Source organism: Candida oxycetoniae (genome assembly GCF_023343755.2).
Source record: "Candida oxycetoniae strain CBS 10844 chromosome Unknown scaffold6, whole genome shotgun sequence".
Classification (NCBI taxonomy): Eukaryota; Fungi; Ascomycota; class Pichiomycetes; order Serinales; family Debaryomycetaceae; genus Lodderomyces; species Lodderomyces oxycetoniae.
Window position 1 is genome coordinate 376,397 of NW_026055365.1, and position 16,639 is coordinate 393,035.

General features: G+C 38.3%; 6 protein-coding genes across 6 annotated transcripts; 3 read left to right on the forward strand and 3 right to left on the reverse strand. All coding sequences in view use genetic code 12, as the record gives it.

Moving 5' to 3' along the window:
- Nucleotides 1-167: 167 nt before the first annotated feature.
- Nucleotides 168-3,751, reverse strand: KGF56_000723 (ENA1; the record flags this gene model as incomplete). Its single annotated transcript, XM_049326664.1, has 2 exons — nt 168-3,427; nt 3,733-3,751. 2 exons carry the CDS (start codon nt 3,749-3,751, stop codon nt 168-170), a joined length of 3,279 nt encoding a protein of 1,092 aa, XP_049182336.1.
- Nucleotides 3,752-5,778: 2,027 nt separating this feature from the next.
- On the forward strand, nt 5,779-7,203 carry HSM3 (Hsm3p; the record flags this gene model as incomplete). Its single annotated transcript, XM_049326665.1, has 1 exon — nt 5,779-7,203. One exon carries the CDS (start codon nt 5,779-5,781, stop codon nt 7,201-7,203), a length of 1,425 nt encoding a protein of 474 aa, XP_049182337.1.
- Nucleotides 7,204-7,282: 79 nt separating this feature from the next.
- KGF56_000725 (putative serine/threonine-protein phosphatase) lies at nt 7,283-8,317 on the reverse strand (the record flags this gene model as incomplete). The annotated part of the gene is made up of 1 exon (XM_049326666.1): nt 7,283-8,317. One exon carries the CDS (start codon nt 8,315-8,317, stop codon nt 7,283-7,285), a length of 1,035 nt encoding a protein of 344 aa, XP_049182338.1.
- A 1,044-nt stretch (nt 8,318-9,361) lies between these two features.
- KGF56_000726 (aldo-keto reductase superfamily protein) lies at nt 9,362-10,288 on the reverse strand (the record flags this gene model as incomplete). Its single annotated transcript, XM_049326667.1, has 1 exon — nt 9,362-10,288. The coding sequence occupies one exon, from the start codon at nt 10,286-10,288 to the stop codon at nt 9,362-9,364; it is 927 nt and encodes a 308-aa protein (XP_049182339.1).
- Nucleotides 10,289-11,521: 1,233 nt separating this feature from the next.
- On the forward strand, nt 11,522-13,165 carry CPY1 (carboxypeptidase C; the record flags this gene model as incomplete). The annotated part of the gene is made up of 1 exon (XM_049326668.1): nt 11,522-13,165. One exon carries the CDS (start codon nt 11,522-11,524, stop codon nt 13,163-13,165), a length of 1,644 nt encoding a protein of 547 aa, XP_049182340.1.
- A 1,623-nt stretch (nt 13,166-14,788) lies between these two features.
- KGF56_000728 (uncharacterized protein) lies at nt 14,789-16,567 on the forward strand (the record flags this gene model as incomplete). The annotated part of the gene is made up of 1 exon (XM_049326669.1): nt 14,789-16,567. The coding sequence occupies one exon, from the start codon at nt 14,789-14,791 to the stop codon at nt 16,565-16,567; it is 1,779 nt and encodes a 592-aa protein (XP_049182341.1).
- Between the last annotated feature and the right edge of the window lie 72 nt (nt 16,568-16,639).

Sequence of the window (16,639 nt, forward strand, 5' to 3'; positions counted from 1 at the left end):
GGAAAATAAAAAAATAAATAAATAATTAAACTATTTGGTGTAGACAAAAAGCAACAATATTCATGAATAGACTAACAAGATAGCTGAAGCTGCACCAGAAGTAGTATCTGTGGCAGCTCTGCTCAAAAGTGTCGGCACCTTTTTTGATTGGGAGGGAAATTAATTAGCTAAACTTCAATGGCACTCTTTGACGTTTTAAATTTGTATTTCTGAAATGGATCTTTCTTTTCTAATTCATACTCAAAGTTCTTTGGTAAATTTCTCCTCAAGTATACTCGCTTGCACCATTTCCAAGCTTCCGAGCCAATTAAAAACGCCACTGTAAATGCACCTGCAACCCCCCATTCGTAGCCAATTGGACCATGTAGAAAAACCTTGTCATTGATAACAGGAATGTAAACCACTGGGAACACAGAACAAAATCCAAATATAATTGACCAAAATAAAAACTGGTTTCCCCACAAATCGCGAAATAATATTGCATACCAACTCATTCCATTATTACTGATATTCATTTTGAAAAATGAGCGCCTTAGATTGATACACTCCCATGCTAATAGTAGAGCACACCATGTAAATGCAGCAAATGCACCTGATCTACCTTGGAAAACTAGCAAACATCCCTGATTACCAGACTCCGAATTACAATTCGAACCTAAATAACCATCACCTTTACCATAAACAATGACAACAAAACACGCAAGACAACATGCAGCCATCCATATTCCATAGGAAAACATATCAATCATTACTTCCCATGTGAATATACTTTTGTTTGGCGGTTGATCTAATATATCCTGTTGGGCTTTTTCTTGACCTAAACCCATTGCTGGGAAACATGAAGTGACTACAATAATCCATAAAACTTCAACTGGCGATAATGGAAACACAGAGAATCCATCATTATCAATGAATACTAATCCAACCATTAAATATATGGCTTGAGCGACATTCTCTGCTAGCAATTGTAGCACAAATTTTTGAATATTAGATGACATGCGTCGACCTTCTTCTATTGCATTTAAAATTGATGCAAAATTATCATCGGTTAAAACAATGTCCGCTGCGTCTTTAGCCACATCTGAACCATTTAATCCCATTGCTATTCCAACGTCAGCCTTCAGTAAAGAAGGCGAGTCGTTCACTCCGTCACCTGTCATCGCCACAAATCTATTTCTTCTGTGAAGTGCTTCAATCATGCGCACTTTCGTTTGGGGAGCACAACGGGCTATAACAAGGGGTAATACTGGCAATTGATCAATCTCTTCCACTGTTAAACCATCAAATTGGTTAGCTGTCATCACCATCAAGTCGATGACTTCTTGACTATAGTCGGATGAATTGGCTGGTAAGATTCCAACTTCTTGTGCAATGGCGCGAGCTGTTCCAGGGTGATCACCAGTCAACATGTGGACATTTATACCTGCATGATGACATTTCATGACCGAGGAGCGTGACTCTGGTCTCGGTGGGTCGTATATACCAACTAATCCAAGAAACGTTAATCCGGTTTCAACTGAGTCACGACTAGTCAAGTCGGATACTTCAGCGGTATTAATATCGCGTTGTGCAAATGCCAATACTCTTAAGCCTTGTGCAGATAAGGCTTTCATGTTGGACTCGATAATTTGTTTGGCAGAATTAGATAATGGAGATATCTTATCATTCTCTTCATACCAAAAACTGCAAATATCAAACAATCTCTCTACTGCTCCTTTACAATAAATCGTTGTAGTATTGGACTCTGGATTTTCATAAATAGTTGACATTCTTTTAATTAACGAATCAAATGGAAACTCAGCAATGAAATTCAACTGCAAACTGCTTATCAAACAATCACGTTCAAATTTTAATCTTCTGGTAAAAACATTTATTGCAATTTCAGTAGGGTCGCCACGAGCCTCCCATTCACCATTAACCTCGGTTACATTGGCAATATTGGCCAATGTAGCGGTTGTCAACCATTTTTTCAACAATACTGAATTTTCGGGAACTTCCTCTTCCAAAATGTCGCCATCATTCTCTATACCCACGGGTGACATCTTGCTGTATTTGATACTTCCAATATTATGATTAAAAGGCTCATTGGAAGAGTTTTCAACAACTAATGTCCCCAAATTTGGAATCCATACTTTTTTAGTAATCATCTTACCCAAGGTAAGTGTACCTGTTTTATCTGAGCAAATGTCATTGATACCACCAAGGGTTTCCAAACTGCCTAGTTTCCTAACGATGACTTTCTTGGTAAACATTACTTGAGCACCAATGGCCATTGTAATAGTCAAAACCACAACCAAAGAAGATGGAATCATTGATAGTGCAACGCAAATGGCATAAATTGCAACGTTTCTATTCACGTTCATCTTTTGTGACGCCATAACGACAATTGCAAACAACACAGCTATCCAAAATAACAAGATAACTAACCAAGCTAATCTTCTTTGTAATGGTGTGCCTACATTTGTTCCCAAAATGTTGCAAATTATGTTCCCAGTGGATTTGGCTATAGCATAAGTGTAATTTTTCAACAGTGGCTCCTTCACCGTGACGATCAATTTCCCATCACTGTTTTTCAACGAATCAGCAATTTTTCCAATTTCACTGTTGAGACCAGTGGCAACAGCAATCCCCACGCCTCTGCCTTTTACAACTATTGAAGAGCTGAACACCATATTTAAACGGTCTCCTATTGGAATTTGCTGTTCATTATCAACACATATTTCGTCACAAGCTTTGGCGACTGGTATAGATTCCCCGGTTAGCATAGACTCATCACTTTCCAAATTGACAGTTTCGATTAATCTCAAATCAGCGGGGACTGTATCACCAACTTTGATGAAAACTATATCACCGGGTACAACTTTTTCTGCATCGATATTTTGTTCAGAATTACATCTTTTCACTCTTGCATCGGGCGAGCTTAAACTTCGCAAGGATCCCATTGTCTTTTCAGCTTTGAACTCTTGGATGAATCCAGCAAAGATATTGATACCAATAACAAACCCAATTACACCTCCGCTTATCCAATCCTTAATTGCTAGAGCAATAATCATAGATATGATAAGGACCAAGATCATTGCATTGAATATCTGATGAGCTAATATCTTGGTAATCGAAATGGATATTTCCTTACCTAAATTATTTGGTCCATATTCACCTAATCTAGTAGCAGCTTGATCCTCAGTAAGGCCGTGAACGATATCAGCGTCATACAAGCTGGCAACATCTTGAATGGATAACTTGTAAGGCGACTCCAGCTCAAGCTCGAGATCGAGATCGAGACCAAGATCAAGATCATACCCAAGCTCATCTTGGTGTTTTTTGTTTTTCAGTTGTTTTTCACTGCTTTGAATTTCATAGCTTTGACTAATTGACGATTCATCTTGCTTGGATTTACTATCAACTAAATTAGATGACTGAATTTTTTCTAAATAGTTGATGTCAGAAATGATTGCTTGGTCTTTAAAAGTATCAAGGCAATCACAAAACTAAAAGTCCAGGTTTCGAAACTTTACACTGAGTATGACGGCTTTCCACTCGATGGAGAGTTCTTTTTTGATTTACAAAAGGACGTGGTAAAAAGAAGAAGGAATCTGTGAATGAAAAAATGTTGAAAAATTTGATGCCAATTTATACTGGTGGCTTTTGCCCAAATCAACCCCGTGTGAAACCACCTACCCCCCCCACCCCATTGTAATGAAGAGATGAGGTAAAATTGAGGTCTAAATCAACGTATTTCTTGGCCAACCATCTGCTTAGAGGCTATAGAGTGCACTGCATTAGTGGTGCAGAATAGTTGTATTGGTGCATGAAAATTTTCGAAACATGAAATTAAACAGGTAATGAGTTGAAAAATGGCTTGAGGTGATGATTTTGGTGCAAAAGGTGAAAGTGATTTTGGTGCAAGAGGTGAAGGAGGTGAAGGAGGTGAAGGAGGTGAAGGAGGTGAAGGAGGTGAAGGGGTGCAAAGTGTAGATGCAACTACGTAAGTATAGGATGTGGCTAGTGCTAGTAGGTAAGGAGTGTAATATCGCAACGTGTTTCTGTCAAAAGTTACAAAACGAGAAATTGAAAAAAAATATTTTACCTTGTGTACAGCGACACTATCGAGCGACACTATTGAGCAACACTATTGAGCAATACTATCGAGCAACACTATCGAGCAAAGCGAGATAGTGGAGCAGATTGATAGAAATGAAGTAGTACGGCTGGGTGAATTATTAGTGCCGATAGTATGGCTTATCGTGGTATGGCTTATCGATAGTGTCAGTCAGTGCTGCTCAAAAGTGTCAGTCAGTGCTGTCAGTCAGTGCTGCTCCACCATCTCGCTTTGCTCGATGGTGTCGCTCGATGGTGTCGCTCGATGGTGTCGCTCTATAGTGTAGGTAATTATTGGAATGCTTGATTTGGTAATTAATAGCGCCGCATATTCCCCCAATAGAGAGATGCATTAATTACTTTTTGCTACTATATTAGAACATTATCACATACTGCATATTTATAACATACTGCATATTTATCACATACTGCATATTTCAGTACAAAACGCATCTTTTAACTATTTTAAACATTGGCAAAGTACCTTAACATTGGTGACTTGGTTTAAGATTAGGCTGCTATTTAGTCCAGATACACTCACATTTGGCTGCTGTCATTCAGTGTTGCAACAAGCTTCTAAAATACAAAGTGTTGCTCAACTATCGAGCGGAGCGAGATTGTGTCGCTAGTCGCTCCGCTCGATAGTGGAGCAGCAAACCCGTGTGTAGTGTCTACAGAGTGTTGCTCCACTATCTCGCTCCGCTCGATAGTGTCGTCAGCTCGATAGTGTCGTCAGCTCGATAGTGTCGTCAGCTCGATAGTGTCGTCAGCCCGATAGTGTCGTCTGGTCGATAGTGGCGGCAGGTGAGACACGTGTTGATAATTAACCTCTAGTAATCGATTAATAGCTCATCCCTTTTTTGTCTAAAAAAGTAATCTAGCACAGAAACACTGTAGCGTACCTAGTTTACAACTCTTGGCTTTCAGAATAGAAAGCTGTGAGTTTATGGTACCAACACCACGTGGTCATAGCATACTCGAGTTGCACGTTCTAAAAGTATCAACGAAAACAGAGGAGACGATTCAACGAAAACAAATCAATCACAATATTTCTGACTCAAATCTAGTTACTAAATCTCTTGGTGATTTATCTGGCTCCTCTGCAATATAACTACTTACTTATAATCCACCAATAGTATCGGAATAGTCAGCATTGACTCGCTTCACTCGATAGTGTCGGTCAGCACCATCTCGCTTCACTCGATCAGCACCATCTCGCTTCACTCCGTCAGCACTATCTCGCTTCACTCGGTCAGCACTACTCCACCATCTCGCTTCGCTCGATAGTGTCGATAGTATAATTCCTATTGGCTTCGGTATAACTCCTTTCCTCAATTTCAATGTCAATTTTCGTTTGTCATATAAAGCTCACGACACATTTCCTTAAACGGCAATTTTTTTTATTTTCACAATTTTCAAGCATATCGATATACCTTTGTCCATCAGGTTGAGGTAAGGTTAAGATTAGGTTAAGGTAAGGTTAAGGAAGGTTAATATCAGTGTAAGGTTGAGGTAAGGTTGAGGTAAGTATAAGGTAAGCTAAGGTAAGGCTAAGGTAAGGCTAAGGTGAGGCTAAGGTGAGGTTAAGGTGAGGTTAAGGTAAGGTTACGGTAAGGTAAGGCTAAGGAAGGTTAAGGAAGGCTAAGGAAGGCTAAGGAAGGTTAAGGTAAGGTTGGAATAATGAGTGGTGCTAGCACAAGTGATAGCCTATCTGAGAGTGTCATTTTGGACTTGATATCGAGTTATGAGTCGAAAACACAGATAAATGATAAGGCGGTTGATAGTTATACTCTTATCATTGATAAAACAACAATTGAAGTGCAATCACCTAGACTTATCCCGGTTATAAGTCAAATCTTATTAGATAAAGAATGTGCTAGAATCGACCCTTATCAAGTATTACTTGGTTTACTAGAGAAAATCTTATCGTTTTTAACATTTCAAGAGATTTTGAATTATTACCCTAAGGATTTCATCTTGGAAAACCTTTACCAGTCATCTAGTATAGTCTGCATATTATGTTTAAAAATCATCATATTGAATCTACATCAACCAGAGACTCAAAATTTTTTACACCAAAACCAGGTTGTCACTGGTTTGATGGAATTATATTTTGATCCTGGTACTACCAATATTGCTGTGCTAAATCAGATTGAACTTTTGGCAAAAAAATTGGAAAAAGAGGAGATGAATCTACTTGATGGGTCGAATGAGTTGTTTTTTGCAATTAGGAAACTGAAAGATGCAATTCTACTAGCTCGTTTTTTGAATTTGTTTATTATCCTTTTACCAAAGATGTCGCAAATTAATGAAAGCTTGTATCTTTTTACAAAACTGGAGATATTGCTAGTCAAAGATGATGCTTTGTTTTTGATTCTCTTGGTACAGTTTTATACAAGGTTGATTGACTCAGATTTGAAAATCAGTCCAGCCTTGAATGATTTATTAACAATATTCAAGAGTGACGACGACGAATTGGAATTGGAAGAGATTGTCAAGTTGGAAATGGTTGATCTCATTGCTAAAATGTCATACTCCAACTACACCCCCGCATTAGACAAGTTTGAATTATTCAAGACTCATAATTTGATAAAACTATTTGAAAAAGATCAAGTTGACATTAAATTATTAAGCCGATCAAACCCAAATGTAATATACGGATTAAATCCATCGATCTTCAGTGATGTGTTGATTCATTTACCTTTGTTCGATGATAGATACTTTCCAATACTTTTAAATTCAATCAATTGTTTTCACATTTGGCAATCCCTAGAGCCAAAATTGAGTTATGAAAAGTTGCAATTATTACCAAAAGATAAATTGTATACTTTATTATTAGCAATGTCCAAATTGGATTATGGTCGAACATATCTTTTTAATCATTTACCAAATATTGTTGTTAATGAGTTGATTGAATCTGACATTAGAAACAATGAAATATGGAAGTTAAAATTGCAAATCTTGCAAGTATTGAATAGCACTGAGTCAGTTCCTGGATTCGAGTATTGGAAAGAGAAACTTGAGGAAAGCTATAATACAATGAGATTTGGACAAAATTACAAAAACATTCAACCAAAGGTGGAAGTTGTTGATGAAACAGCATAAGCCCAGCATATGCACAAACACAATAAACTCTAAGCTTTTACATTTAAAGAATATTTATCAAGAAAACATTTATTTATCATCAACAATTGACTTGAACAATCTCTTGCATCAATTCATACTCATCATTGTCCCTTGTTTTCCTTCTAGATATAACCATAGCACTCAATTTCCCACCCTTGTCGCATGCAGAATCTAAACCCTTTGTATACTTGCGTAGTTTCAAGCCCTGACTAGCAGCATGGCCGTAATATACAACAAAATTAGCAAATGGCTTCCCTTGTTGTTCATTATACACCCTGTGCCATTTTTCTGAATTGGGGAAATCTGGATCTGGAGTAGTTACATTATAATAAGGCGCCATCAATGCTCTCATTTCTATATTATCTATTGGATTTTGATCAGCTAGCGATAGGTCCCATCTTAAGCCTGCATGGACTGCGACTCCCGGTGCCAACTTGTTTCCCTTCAACGGTACGTGGCCAAGTTTTTTAATAATTGAACAATTATTTATATACCTCACATGTGCTGGTTGTAGCCTTCTCGCCAATCTAAACTCGGGGTCATTCTGAATGTTTTTCTTGAGCTGGAATTGAGGTTGGGAATCGCTGAAATTGTAGTAGAATGTTGGTTGGTCTAATCGATGGAATGTAGCATAGAATTGCAAAACGTAAAACTCGTGGTTACCCATTATGCAATCAACATCATGATCTATCAAATAGTCCAATACTTTAAGAGAATCGGGACCTTTAGTAATAAAATCTCCCAAGACTAAGAGATGATCCCCCTTTTCAGCATTGTATTCAACTTTGTTGAGTAACTCTTCAAACTCGGTATAATGACCATGTATATCACCAACCATAATAAGCCTTTCGATTTCCCCTTTGTGAGGTACTGGTATCAACGAGGCACCGAGTTCAGTAATACGGGTTATTTCTTTCAACTTCTCTGCTTGTGGTATGTAATAACCGGGAAGGAAAATAACAAAGAGGTAGAGTGATGCAATGGCGACGAATGTTGTTACAGAGTATAACAATGCTTTTGTTCTCTTACTCAACTGAGCATCGTCGGCATACACGGGGGGTACATCACCAAAAAGAGGAGTTGTTTCATCCATAACTGATAAATCGCTGATGACGATGGATAGAAAAGAGAGAATAAAGACGAGTTTACTAGAAATCAACACATGTGTTATTTAGCATTACCTCATTCTTTTTACAGTTTCTTAGCCCCTCTCCTATCTTTCCTTCCTTCCTTCTCTGTGATCAAGGACAAAACTCAAAGTCATCTTGTATTGTAACTTTATTTTTATTTATAAAAAAATTTTCACTCTGTAACGTTGAGCATAACTTTAAAAATGGTCCAGTGGTAGGCCCACTATCGAGCGAAGCGAGATAGTGGAGCACATAGTCCATCTAGATACACCACTATCGAGCGAAGCGAGATAGTGGAGCACATAGTCCATCTAGATACTCCACTATGTATTCTATCTACTCTCTTCTCTGCCCTCTACTCTCTTCGCTGTCCTCTACTCTCTTCTCTGCCCTCTACTCTCTTCTCTGCCCTCTACTCTCTTCTCTGCCCTCTACTCTCTTCTCTGTCCTCTACTCTCTCTTGACTACCTCGCTCTACTCGGTAGTCTGTATCTATATTGTATGTTGTCATTGATCATCACTAAGGTCGTTTACTCTGTTGGTCCAGTTTTGTGTTGTGTTGCATTTGCAGCCATTAAAAGTTGCAAAAAAAGTCCACTACCCACCATCCACTATCGAGCGAAGCAGTTCACTATCGAGCGAAGCGAGATAGTGGTGTACATAGTCCATCTAGATAGTCCACTATCGAGCGAAGCGAGATAGTGGTGTACATAGTCCATCTAGATACACCACTATGGAGCACATAGTCCATCTAGATAGTCCACTATGGAGCACATAGCCCATCTAGATACACCACTATGGAGCACATAGTCCATCTAGATAGTGTCGCTCGATAGTGTCCATGTAGCAGCCTTTGATAGCAGCCTTTTTTAACAGCATTTTTAACAGCCTTTTACTACACTATCTCGCTTCGCTCGATAGTGCAGCGATAGTGTAGCATTTATAAACAGCCATTTACTGCACTATCTCGCTTCGCTCGATAGTGTAGCGATAGTGTAGCGATAGTATCACAAATCTTTAAACTGTTCATGAAAAAAAGCTCTATATGGATTTTCTTGACCAATTTTGTCAATTTCCTCTACTTCGCTTCTACTCAACTCGAAATCAAACAAATCCAAAGATTCCCTAATTCTACTTTCCTTTGAGGATGTAGTAATTGGTAAAATTCCCTTTTGTAAAGTATACCTCAACAATATTTGAGCATCGGTTTTCAAATGAGTTTGAGAAAGCTTCTTCAACAAATCGCCTAATGCGTTATTTTCAACTCTTGCCAATGGTGCCAATGGAGAAAACGCTTCTACTAAAATGCCATGTTCTTGACAATACTGAACAATGTTTCTTGATTGATTTTGTAAAAAAGGGTGAAACTCAATTTGGTTGACTACTGGGAAATACTCGGAACTTGGCGATATCGCATGTAATCTTTCCAAATGAGGTTTAGCGGCATTTGAAATTCCAATTTCTCGAACCTTGCCTTGCTTTTTAGCTTCAATAAGAACTTTCCAAACATCTTCTAATGAAAATCCATTAGAAACATCTTTTGTGAAAAATGGCGAGTGTATCAAGTACAAGTCTATGTAGTCAACGCCGAGCTCTTTCAATGCCTTGTCGATTGACTTTTCTGGTGAATCACTACCTTTGATCTTGCCCCAGCCACCATTATATTTGGTTGTGATCCATAAATCCTCTCTTGGAATACTGGTCCTTCTCAAAGCTTCGCCTACTTCGCGCTGAGTATTGTACACCTCTGCAGTGTCGATGTGCCTGAATCCCAAATCCAACGACAATAATAGCTGATCAACCAACTCTTTATTTATTTCAAAATCTGAATGGGACTTTTTCCATTTGGTTCCTGTACCTAAACCTATTGTGATATCTTTACCTGATTTGGTTTTGAATGTTTTGGAAAACGTCACGGGGTGAGTTGACGACATAGTTTGATAGCAAAAGGAGGCAAGAAGAAAGAGACTAGACAAATTTGTAGATCAACAACACTTTGTTTAAAGATAAACTAATTTATAAATAACCCAATGTTCTTGAAATCCACAGTTTCTAAATCACAATGGTTCAAGTGAAAGAGATGATGAGATTGAGAGATTGAGGTTTTAGATGCCACACCTAGTATAAAGCAAAGATGAATAAAGATTGTTTTCCATAAGAAATTTCAAAATCAAAGAATCAATATCAAGGGAGAGATTTATTTAAAAGGAATTAAACCCGTAGAACAAGAGATTACTCATAAAGAATCAACGGATTTATTCATAAAGGACTGAATCAATGGATTTACTCATAAAGGATCGAATCAATGGATTCACTCATAAAGATTCAACCTTGATTGGTGAAAAGTGAAAATTTTATTAAAAGCTTTTTCCGATAACGAGACTAAAACCGAGATTGGACTTACCTATTTGGGGTACACTTTCCGCTCTCTTCCATAAAGGATAATATTTTATTCCGAAAACAAAAGAACGGCACTTTTTTTAATATTATTTTTAGCATATACAAAAACCTTTACAACCGGGATATCCACTATCTCGCTCTGCTCGATAGTGGGCAGCTACTAAGTGTGTAACAAGTTACTTAGCCACTAAGCTATAAAGTGTCGCTCCACTTTCTCGCTCTGCTTGATAGTGGGCAGCTACAAAGTGTCGATAGTGTTGTAAAAAGCTAGGACTGACTACACTATTTCGCTCTGCTTGATAGTGCTGGTCAGTACTGCTCGATAGTGTTGTTAAAAGCTAGTAGTGAACCACCCTATCTCGCTCTGCTCGATAGTGTTAGTAGTATTGTTGCATACCAATAATTATATGTCGTGGATTCAACACTATTTTTTCATGCTTGCTTTTACATATGGTAGCTTCAACGCAAAGTCTCACAATTGACGTCAATAAATGTCGTGGAGATGTGACACTCTCTCCTTTTGGTCACTACCTATAACACTATCTCTCGCTCTGCTTGATAGTGTCGGGATGCACCCAATTAACAAGGTTAACTAAATGTCGCGAGCACGACATTCTCTCCTGCTGGCTTATCTTTCAAAAACTCTTTCCCCCTTGCCCCAGGAAAATGGAACACCATCCATATCTTCTTCTTCTTCTTCTTCTTCTTCTTCTTCTTCTTCTTCTTCTTCCTCAGGAGCTTCTTCTTCTATTTGGTACAACGAGGATATGAAGTTTTCAGCAACCACATTAACGACCTTGGCATTTGCCTCTTTAGGTTTGGTCGATGCCTTGGTAATTGAAACCCCCTTTTTGAATTTCCCCCAGCAGCCGCTCAAGTTAGATTTCGAGTATGATAAGTTTGCTTCCAAATTGTCAGGCTATTTATTTAATGAGGAGAGAACAAATGAGTTTTTCACCAAGGTATCGCAAGTGTTCAACGAACCTTTGGATACGTTGACTCTGGAAACTAAACAAATTTGGAAAGATTTTGTATTCAATTCAAAGCAATTTCGCAATATGAGATTAACAATGCCTGGTAAAAAGTTGAGCCAAGTTGTTAAGCAAAATTTCGATTTTTATGTTCAAGATCGAAAAGCCGTGCCAAACCATGGGTTGAGAATTAAGGCAACTCCCGAATCTCTTGGTGTTGATGCGGTTAAACAGTACTCGGGCTACTTGGATGTCGACGACGAAGATAAACATTTCTTTTTTTGGGCTTTTGAAAGTAGAAATGATCCAAAGAATGACCCTGTCATTTTATGGTTGAATGGGGGTCCAGGATGCTCTTCTGCTACCGGGTTGTTTTTCGAATTGGGTCCTTCTGCTATCGACAAAAGTTTGAAACCGGTATATAATCCATACAGTTGGAACAGCAATGCCACCGTTATCTTCTTGGACCAGCCAGTTAATGTTGGTTACTCATACTCATCCAAATCAGTCTCAAATACAGTTGCGGCAGGTAAGGATGTTTATGCATTTTTGGAATTATTCTTTAGACAATTTCCAGAATACGCCAAGTTGGACTTTCACATTGCTGGTGAATCGTATGCTGGACATTACATTCCTGTTTTTGCCAGTGAAATATTGAGTCATCCTGACCGTTCATTTAACTTGACATCAGTTTTGATTGGTAATGGTTTAACTGATCCATTAGTTCAATATGAACATTATGAGCCAATGGCGTGCGGTCAAGGTGGATACTCAAGTGTATTGGACGAAGAGGAATGTAAATCAATGAGTGATGCTATTCCAAGATGCCTTTCATTAATCGAATCGTGTTACAAATCCGAATCTATTTGGTCCTGTGTCCCAGCTACCATCTACTGTAACAATGCCGAAATTGGTCCATACCAGAAAACAGGAAGAAATGTGTATGATATTAGAACCATGTGTGAAGGCGGAAACTTGTGCTATACTGATTTGGAATACATTGATAGTTTTATGAACAAACCTGAAGTGATGAAAGCTTTGGGTGCAGAAGTTTCAAGCTTTGAGTCATGCAACTTTGATGTCAATAGAGATTTCATGTTGTCGGGTGGAGACTGGATGAAACCATACCATAAGAATGTGATTGACTTGTTAGAAAAAGGTGTACCTGTTCTCATTTATGCTGGTGACAAAGATTTCATTTGTAACTGGTTAGGAAACGAAGCTTGGACTAATAAATTGCAATGGTCAGGTTCAAAGAAGTTTAGCAATGCTCCTGTGAGAAAATGGGAAGTTAACGGTAAACATGCCGGTGATGTTAAAAATTACGAAAACTTTACATTTTTGAGAGTGTTTGATGGTGGACATATGGTTCCTTATGACCAACCTGTTAACTCTTTGGAAATGGTCAATGGATGGATTGCTGGTGACTACAAGTTTTGAAGCTTGTTACAACACTATCGAGCAGAGCGAGTACTGAACAACAACACTATCGAGCAGAGCGAGATAGTGTTGGAAAAAGCCGGTGTGTCTGCTCGATAGTGAGAAAAGAAAACCTCTTGTTTTATCAATAAGATATATATATATATATGATATTAGGAAATGACAGTCTAGAAGTATGTATAACAAATAAATAGACTTATATTGAGTCCAAATTTACTTCTTACCTTTATTGTAGGTTGAGTTTACTGTATCTGGAAGAAGAAAAGTCACTCTTTTCTTGTAGTACAATTTTTTGCATCATTTTTCCAACTATAGAGCAGAGCGAGATAGTAACCAAGCTTGTTTTTGTCTTTATCCACATTTGTATGTTTAAACCACGTATAAAAGAAACCAACTAAAGCATGGGCAACTATGACCTCCGTTGCCCTCAATGGTCAGTGCTGATACACTAGTCTCTAGTTTTATTGATACACTAGTCTCTAGTTTTATTGATACACTAGTCTCTAGTTTTATTGATACACTAGTCTCTAGTTTTATTGATACACTAGTCTCTAGTTTTATTGATACACTAGTCTCTACTGAAACACTAGTCTTTACTGATACACTAGTCTCTACTGAAACACTAGTCTCTACTTCTGCTGATACACTAGCTCACTAGTGTCTACATCTACTGATCCACTAGCTCGCTTCACTCACTAGTGTCTACTTCTACTGCTCCACTCGCTTCGCTCACTAGTGTCTACTTCTACTGATCTACTAGCTCGCTTCGCTCGCTAGTCTCTACATCTACTCCTCCACTCGCTTCGCTCGCTAGTGTAGGAGTTGATGTAAATAAAACGGTTGGTGACACAAAACGCAAGTTCGCTTAAGTTTTTGTGTAAATTCCCGTAAATGGAACAATCGAAAATAAAAACATCAAAAGGTTTTTTAAAATTGCAAAATAAATAATAAGACCTGGTGATAAAAATCCTATGCAAAATGTTGTTTTTGTTTGCTTTCTGACTATAAAGCAAAGATCCAGTATCTTTACAAGGAAGGTTTTGAAAGTGGTTTGTAAAGTAACTTTAGAGTTGCTTAGTATTTTTTTACTTTTTTTTTTTTTTTCCAACGTATACCATCCATCTAATTGGTCTGTAAAGTGCAAAAAGCATTTTACGATACAAAAAAACCATTCTTGACAGAGGGGGTTGAGAGTCAATAGATCTACCCAACATCACATGTTTATACCATATCTTTCAATTCTTGCTCACTACTCAACAACGAGCACAAAATAATTCTAAACATAAGTTAGCATTTATGCACATACAATCAGGAAGAATGTTTATACGATGTATTCAACTAACGATTGTCACCATATCCTTTATTCTAGCAACCGTACTGGGGGTTTTCACTATAGTGCAAAGTCACCTGGAGCTATACCATCTATTATTTTCCATTAGCGCTTTTGTTTTGGCTATATCACATATACCAATCTTGTTATACATAAACCTTGTCACCATAGTTTTCCAATTGGCTGTTTCCTTGTTGAATGTAATATGTGGAATTCTATTCGTGATCCACCACCGATACACCCTTGTTATAATTTTATTCATTGTCAATGTAATCTTTATAACCGCATCGTGTATGATGCTAGTGCTAGTGCTAGCGCAAAAACAACCCGACAGCAAAAACAGTCAAGACCAGATTGATGACAATAATGTAATTTTGAAAAAAGCATCCGATGCCACATTATACTCGATGGAGAACAATTGGTTCAACGATGACAATATAACGAAACTTCCGTACACATACTCAACAAACACCATTCCTCAATCTCAATCTCATCAAAGCAATATGAGCAAGAAATCTCACGATGCCTCAATAATGAATTTGGACGAGCATTTAGATGAATTATGCGACAAGAGTCACAACAAGCAAAAGCTAAGAAAGCAAAGATGGAAACTGATTAACGAAGAGAAACAGTTTCTTTCAAATATAGATGAATCATTACTACCGCCAGTGCTAAAGAGTAACTACAAAAACAATACTCTGCAAGAATGCTACAAAAACACTACTCTACAAGAATGCTACAAAAACACTCTACAAGAATGCTACGAAGACAAGACAATGTCTGGGTTGGAGCAAATTACAGGATACCAGCTAAGGCTGCAGAGTCAATGGGACTTGGAAGAATACAACAAGGTAAAGCAAGTATCGGGATACGTTGTTACCCCAGGCATGCACCGGTTGGTAAGTGATTCAAATCTCTTGATGAGCCACGCAAAGGATATAACCGAAGATCTTCTACCAATGAAGGAACCACCAATTGATAACATTGACGATTTGAGCGAGTTGTCCATAATTCACCCTTCCTACAGTAATCGAAACGATGGAGTACCGCCGTCATTGCAACCTTCCTACAGTATGCAAAACGATGGAGTACCGCCGTCATTGCAACCTTCCTATAGTGTCCAAAACGATGGAGTATTGCCATCATTGCACCCTTCCTACAGTATGCAAAACGATGGAGTACCGCCATCATTGCACCCTTCCTACAGTATGCAAAACGATGGAGTACCGCCATCATTGCACCCTTCCTACAGTATGCAAAACGATGGAGTACCGCCATCATTGCACACTTTTCGCAAACCAAGTGATGATTCAATAGTTAGTACTTTACCCAGTCAAAACGACAACAACCAAGAAATAAATCGGTTACAACTTGAGCCGCAGACACCACCGCAATCTTCCCAACAAGAATCTATAAAGAAGGAAGAATCGCCACTTAGAAGGTTCTTGAAAGAGTCCAAATCGAGTCCCAGGAGGATATTTCGATCAAGCACAACCCACTTCAGTCACAGCAACCACAACCACAGCCACAGCCACAGCCACAACCATTCCAATTCCATAATATCAAACTCATTTTCTTTTAAATCCAGCAGCATATCAAAACCGTCTTCACCAAAGAGACTAAAAAGCCTTTTAGGAATCCATAAACATAGTCTCAGCGTGCCGAATTTCGCTGTAGCAACAAATATACCCAATCTACAGTCATCCGATGCCACTCTCGGCAATTTCAAGTCCCTGTCCCCTTCTCCTCAACACACTATATACCACTCTGTTTACTCATTAAATCGCATCGAACCAATTGATCTTTGGGACACGCACACAATGAACTATGATTACAACCGTGACAACCACCTTCAAAAAATGACTACAACAAACCATCATCATCATCATCATCATCATCTAATCAATGATGAGTTAGATTACTATCAGCCAGAGTATTATCAGCCAAGTTTCAATGCTGAAGAGAGCGGTGAATCGAGTACCCGGATAAGTTCCTTACCGAGTCAAGTAATCGGAGAGTACGATAAGGAGAAATGGCGAACAATTAAGACCTTGAATGAAGGTGGAATGTAATGATTAAACGTAACGAAATGTAAATGATGAAAAATTTATAAACCTTTTTTGTTTCTCTTCTCATCTCATCTC